The sequence below is a fragment of the Myotis daubentonii genome, chromosome 16, assembly GCF_963259705.1.
Source record: "Myotis daubentonii chromosome 16, mMyoDau2.1, whole genome shotgun sequence".
Classification (NCBI taxonomy): Eukaryota; Metazoa; Chordata; class Mammalia; order Chiroptera; family Vespertilionidae; genus Myotis; species Myotis daubentonii.
In genome coordinates, this window is record NC_081855.1 from 53578213 (window position 1) to 53584512 (window position 6300).

At 59.8% G+C, this 6300-nt stretch overlaps 1 protein-coding gene across 2 annotated transcripts in view; it reads left to right on the forward strand.

Moving 5' to 3' along the window:
* Positions 1-3638, forward strand: part of TTYH2 (tweety family member 2) — a 285330-nt gene extending 281692 nt beyond the window's left edge. For both annotated transcript variants that reach the window (XM_059671076.1, XM_059671078.1), the window contains exons 14-15: positions 365-443; positions 1957-3638. In XM_059671076.1, the coding sequence (XP_059527059.1) occupies positions 365-443; positions 1957-2037 (160 nt within the window). In that variant the 3' untranslated portion in view covers positions 2038-3638. The remainder of the gene's footprint in view (positions 1-364; positions 444-1956) is intronic.
* Positions 3639-6300: the final 2662 nt, after the last annotated feature.

Sequence of the window (6300 nt, forward strand, 5' to 3'; positions counted from 1 at the left end):
CTGCAGGTCCAAAGGGCCAAGTGGTCCCCTCCCTGCAGCCATGGGGTGTGGCAGGAAGGCCCCCAGGAGCAGTTAGTCACATGACCCCTGCATAGATAGCCACGTGTGCGGAGGGAAGAACCCACTGGAGATGCCAGGCCTCCCCGAGCCGGCCGGATGGGTCTCGGGGCCGAGAATCTGCATTTCTCCAGGCCCCGCTGCCCCTGGGCCACCCCGAGTGCTCTTATCTTCCTGCCCACACTCCCTCGCTCGACCCATAGTCCACTTCCACCCCCTCCCTCCCGTAGGCACGCCATGGGAGCCTCCTGTAGCAACCCGCCCCTTCCCCGTGCCCTCCCCCTGAGCTCTCCTCTCGGCCCCGCAGGAACCAGGCTGTGCTGTTCGGTGGGAACCCCCGCTACGAGAACACGCCACTCATCGGGAGAGCCTCCCCTCCGCCCACGGTAACCGGGCTCCCCAGCAGGGGGTGCGGAGGGCTCCGGGCCACGTGTCTGCCAGGTTAGGGCTGCACCTGCCCCATCCAGGGAGCTTGGACGGGACCGTCCAGTAGGTAAACTAGGAGCCCTGGCGACCCAGGACCTGGGATCCGTGGCAGAGGCCTGGCCTGGACCTCCTCCACTGAGTGTAGGATCAGACAGTGGAGAAAACAGGAAGAACAACTCCTTAAGGTGCCAAAAAAGAAGAAGGCCTTAAGAGGAAAACCAGCATGCCCTGGTTTGGCTCAGTGGTTAGAGCGTCAGCCTGAGAACTGATGGGTCCCGGGTTCAATTCTGGTCAAGGGCATACCTCAGAGTCGCGGGTCTCGCCCTGAGCGACTGGGCCCCCAGACTTGGCCACGTCTGTTGGCATTTTTGGTTGTCACATCTGGGGGTAGTTGCCACTGGCATCTAGCGGGTAGGGGCCAGGGATGCCGCTCAGCACCCGGCACGGCCCCCACCTCAAAGGAAACTGGCCCAGTGTCCCTGGTGCTGTGGTTGAATCTGCTCTGACCCCCATCTGGCTCCCGGCCGGGACCCCTCCTTGCTGGGTGTCGCCCAGAGCGCCCCCCCGCCCCCCGCTGTCCTTTGATAAACAGCACTGGGTCCCGGTCCTGTGCCAGGAGACGGGGTGGGAGGAGGCCTGCGTTCAGGCTCAGCTCCTTTTACTCTATGTTTTTAAGTATATTTTTATAGATTTCAGAGAGGAAGGGAGAAGGAGAGGGAGAGAAACATCAGTGTTGAGAGAGAATCACTGATCTGCTGCCTCCAGCACATGCCCCCCCCGCCCCCCCCCACCGGGGATGGAGCCCACAACCCAGGCATGTGCCCTGACCAGGAATCGAACCGTGACCTCCTGGTTCACAGGTCGACGCTCAACCACTGAGCCACGCCGGCCGGGCCCAGAGTCGGTGCCTTTGAACCCTCGCCCGGCTTCTCTCTAACCCAAGGCCCTGTGGTTTCTTTGTCCTCGCCGCCAGCTGCGGTGGCCCCGGGACTGGATTGACTCTAGATCAGTCTGAGCACAGACAGTTGGGGGAGGTCTGCTGCTGGGAGAAATGAACTACTCGAGGCCCCGTGATGCCAGATAAAAAGGGTTTGGGGATTACTTTCTGCTTTGAAAGACCCCGGCCACCCTCCCTGCCATTGGACAGTCAAGGCCCGGCCTTATTTGGGGGCTCGAGGACAGAATCAGCCGTCCTCCTAGAACTGAGACCTGCTCAGAGACCCTCATTGCTTTGGCACCGCGACTGCCCTGCCCCGGGAGAGACACCCCGCCCCTGCCTGCCATTGCCGGGGGCATGAGGAGACCCAGGAGCCCACAGCAGGGAGGCGTGGGCAGGCTCCCCAAGTAACAACCACACAGCTGGCTGGCCCGGCTCTCTCTCCCTCAGAAATTCCCGGCGCCTTCGCGAGGACAGTGTCCGGTTTAGCTGGTGACATGTCTGACCCTGTGCTGCTGTCTCCCCCCTCCCTGCAGTACTCTCCCAGCATGCGGGCCACCTACCTGTCGGTCGGGGACGAGCACCTGCGGCACTACAGGAATGAGTTTCCGGCCTAACTCCCAGAGGTGCCCGCCTCCTCCATCCGGCTGGGTTTTGATTCATTCGCGTGAAAGCTGCGTGTCTTCAATGGAAGCCAAAGGCCTCTGAGAGCCGCCTGCCGGATGGCAGGACTGGACGGCGCCTGGGCCTGGCTGGGACCCTGACCGAAGCCGCAGGCAGACGGAGGGCCCACCACCTGGACCAGCCTCTCCCTCCTCTGGCCTCCTCTCCGCACCAGAAATGTCGCTCGGCTGCCCCTACACTGGGAGCCTGGATCCGCTCGCTCCTACATCCTGCCCTCGCCAGGTGGTGACTGGCAGCGAGGAGGGGCCGGCTCGGGCCCGAGGCTCCCATTGCCAGCACCGTGCCTCCTGTGAGCGTTTTCCTGCAGGTAAAGGTGGAAGAGCTGATCAGGAGATGCCTTTAGGAAGGCGGTGTCCCCAGTGAGACCAGAGACTGTCCGAGTCAGCCTCCCGGGGCCTGGTAGGAGTGTGGGTGACAGCCTGCTCCGTCCCCCGGCCTTTCCGCGATCCTCGGTCGCCTCACCTCCATTCCAGCTCGATGCTGGGAGTGTGTTCACTGCCGCCAGGGACAGTCTCAGGAATTCGCAGACACTCTGAAAGAGACTAACTCTTCTTTTTCCCGGTGTTTTAAATACTTGGATTATCCAAAGAATGGAGCCTCAGAGCACAGTTTTTACAGTAGATGCAGCTGCTCGCTCCTTACCCCTGGTCTGGATCCCGTTCCTTTTCGGGTCTTGCTGACACTGCCGGGTCATTAAGAACCTACGGGCAGGGGCGGGATTTTTAAACAAAATAAAGATCAGGGAGACCTCCTGTCCTAAGCTGCTGTTTGATGGCAATATGGGTTCATCCCACTCGAGGGAGGCCCTTTAACGGGGGAGGAAGGACAAACAGCGTGAACGGGGTCGCCATGGGGTCGCCCAGGGGAATGGCGGCCGGGCCAGCGTCCCCTCCCTTTTGTCTTCAGGCAAGTTTGTCAGTAAAGGTTTTAGCAAAGCTGAACAACTGTGTCGTCCTCCCTGCTGCCCCCCCCCCCCCCCCGTCCCCACCCCGTTGTCCCAGGCCCCACACTCCCTGCTGGGTGAGAAGGCACTATTCACCAGGAGGAAATGGCCCACAGTTCTGCCCACGGAGGAGCCAGGGTTAGGGTCTTGGGTGCCGCCAATGTCCTGCCAGCTCGGAAGGCCCAACGCTGAAGCCCCACAGCCTCACATGCCAAAGCAGGGACGGGTGGCACAGCTCGGGACAAGGCTCTAGTTGCGTTTTGCAAGAGCCAGCTTCTCATCAAACACGGACAGCGGAGTGGTTCTCACCCAGCCAGGCCCCAGGACACAATGGGGCCGCAGGGCAGCCAGGACTCACCCGCATTAACCTCTAGAACCGTGCACCATAAACACCCTCGGTGGCCACGTCCTGTGCAGATAGAAACTGCGACGTCAAGCTCTCGCTTCTCACTGTGTCATTGTTGGTGACTAGAGAGCTGTTTCTAATGCATGTGGACTACACAGGGTGGTTCCTGGCGGGGCTGGGTGGGCACACCGCTGCCTGGTACATGTGCACCCTCCTGGGGGGCAAATAAACCGCTTGTACTAAAATGTCTGGACTCAGTGTCTGGCTTCCTTGGCTGTGGGGGAAGGCGGGGACTGACGGTCCCTTCTGGCTGGGTTACGTGGCTGGAGGGCCTCAGAGCAGATTTCAGTCTGAGGGTTGAAAGATGGGGTGACTGAGTGAACGTCATGGGGCCTCTCTTGTGGCCCCTCGCTACCCTTACACTCAGACCTCCTGTCTGCCCGCCCCTTTCTCCAGCATCCCCCATAAAGGTCGTTGCTCTTACTGTTGCTGATAATGGGGAGCATGTGTCGGACACCCACCAGGCATCACGGACTATCCCAAGTGTGTATGTTCATTGCTGACCAGACCTCACAATAACCCACTGGGTCACTCATTTTGCAAATAGGCCAACAGAGGCCCAGAGAGGGTAACTGGGAGCGAGGGCCAACCCAGAAGGCAAGCTGGGCGCCTCCGTCCAATGCTGTGGGCATGTCTGTTCGTGGAAGATGTCATTTTATATGTGTGAAACTTTAACATTCCACCAAAAATGGTTACAACGAGGAAATGAAACAGCAGAGTAGCTGCATACAAGGTGAACACAAAAACATCACTTGCATTTCAACAATGAACACCCTGAAAAGAAACTTGTTTTTATTCTCTTTACAATGGTACATGCAGAAAACACTGGGAAGAAGGGAAAGGGGGTGGACAGCAGAGAACTGTGGACTGGCCGGGGGACGATGGGGGCCAGTGACTGCTCCCAGCAAACAATTTCAGTGGCCAGTTAGCTGTGATTGAGCAGAGAACTGAGACAATTTAGTTTTTCTGAACTTGATTCCTGTGCATACTCCAAATTATATGACCTCAGGCTGGCTTCCCAGGGTAGACACATCTGCTCCCCGTCTCTGAGCCTCAGTTCTGGCATCTAGAATAAGAGCACAGCAACCCAGTGGCTGGCTCCCGTCAAACCAGGTGCTCCAGGAAGCAGAGGCCCAGGCTGGACTCATGGGTGGGAAGGCTGGGAGGTCAGGGCAGGGATGTGGGGTGCCCTGCATCCTCCTGTAGCTGAGGGCTCGGCAAGGCAGCGAGGCGCCCCTGAGCCCCCAAGCCTGCACTTCCCACCAAGCAGCCTGCCCTGTGCCCACTGCACTGTCACTGCCGAGGAGCCCCCGGGGCAGCGAGAGACAGGGCTGAGGCACAGACACAGCGATGCGTCTCCCTGTGAGCCCCTGCACTGAGAGGTCCAGGGGACTTCCTGTGCCGGGGGACAGGGCTCAGCTGCTCCCAGACCCGGTCAAAGCCCCAAAAGGAGGAGCCAGGTAAGGTCTATCTCCTGAAGCTGCTGCTCCGATGGCTACCGACTGCCCGAGACAAACAGGACCATGGCCTCTCCCTGTTCTGGGGCCAGAATGTGACATCCGGGTGTCGGGGGCTGTGGTCCCTGGAAGGGCTCCAGGGGAGGGTCCTCGTCCTTCCTGCCTATTCACTTTCTGGGGGCCCCTGGCCGCATCCCTTCCATCTTCACGTGGCCACTCTTGCGACCTCCTCTCCTCCCAAGACTTCTAGGCCTCATCACCTGGCCTCGCCCCCTGTTCACCTGCCCCTCTTCAGGCCAAATCACTGGGCCCCGCCCCTGCCCTGTTCACCTGCCCAGTGCTGGCTGATCAGGTGGCCCCGCCCCCTTGTTGAGGCGCCTACTCTGGCATGATCACGTGGCCTTGCCCCCTTGGCAGCTGGCGGAGCCGCCTGGGAGCTGCGCTGAGTTGAGAGGGAAGTGGGCCTGCCAAGGGGTGATGGCTGTTTTGCCAGCGAACAGAGAGGCCTTCAGCAGTCGGCAGCAGGCAGGCCTGAGTGAGAGTGGAGGTGGGGAGCCTGTGTAAGTCATTGCAATAAACGGAGGAAGGTGGCCACAGCTTGCCTTCCACCTTCCCTCTTTCCCCGTTTTGTACCTTCCCGGCACTTCCCCATCTGCAAATGTGTAATGTGGGTGCCGAGGGCTCAGCGTCTCGGGTCGGGTCCGGGGTGGGGTGAGGAGGGTGTCAGTGCTCCGTGAGGCAGTCTGCAGGCTCCACTGCGGAGCTGATCTGCTTCTGACTTCCGGATGCTTTGTCTGGGATCGGATTGGCCTCTGACAACACAAAAACACCTCCGTGGGGCTTTCAGATGCTCCTCCACCCAGCCCCCAGCACCCCCTGAGCACCCACCCCAAGGGGCTCAGAGAAGCCGGTGGAAGCTTAGGGCTTGTCTTTGGTTAGTGTGGTTGGGAAAGTGCCATCTCGTTGGGAATTGTGTTGCCCAGCCCAGTTCAAGGCAGGTGGGTAGTGGAGAAGTTGGGGAGCTGGGAAGGGAGGGAGCTGGACAGGGAGAGAGCCGGACTGATGCACCCTCCATCCCCCCAATGCCTTTCTTCCACCACCACCACCCCTCACTTGTTCACACCATGCTCTCTCCCCCCAATCTGGAAAGCTCTCCTTCCCCTGCAACTCACAACCATTGTTCAAACGCATGTCTTCTAGCCCCAAGTTTCATATGATCTCACTTCATTACCTTTACCCCAAGAGAAATGTCATTGGATCCATTCATTCATTCAGTGGACCCTCAGCGCCTGCTTAGCCCCTCCTTGTCTGCAGCCCCTACTTTCCACTGTGACCGGTTTGGGTCAGACTTAGGATTCTTCCACGATGTGGGGTGGGGGGGTGGGGGGGG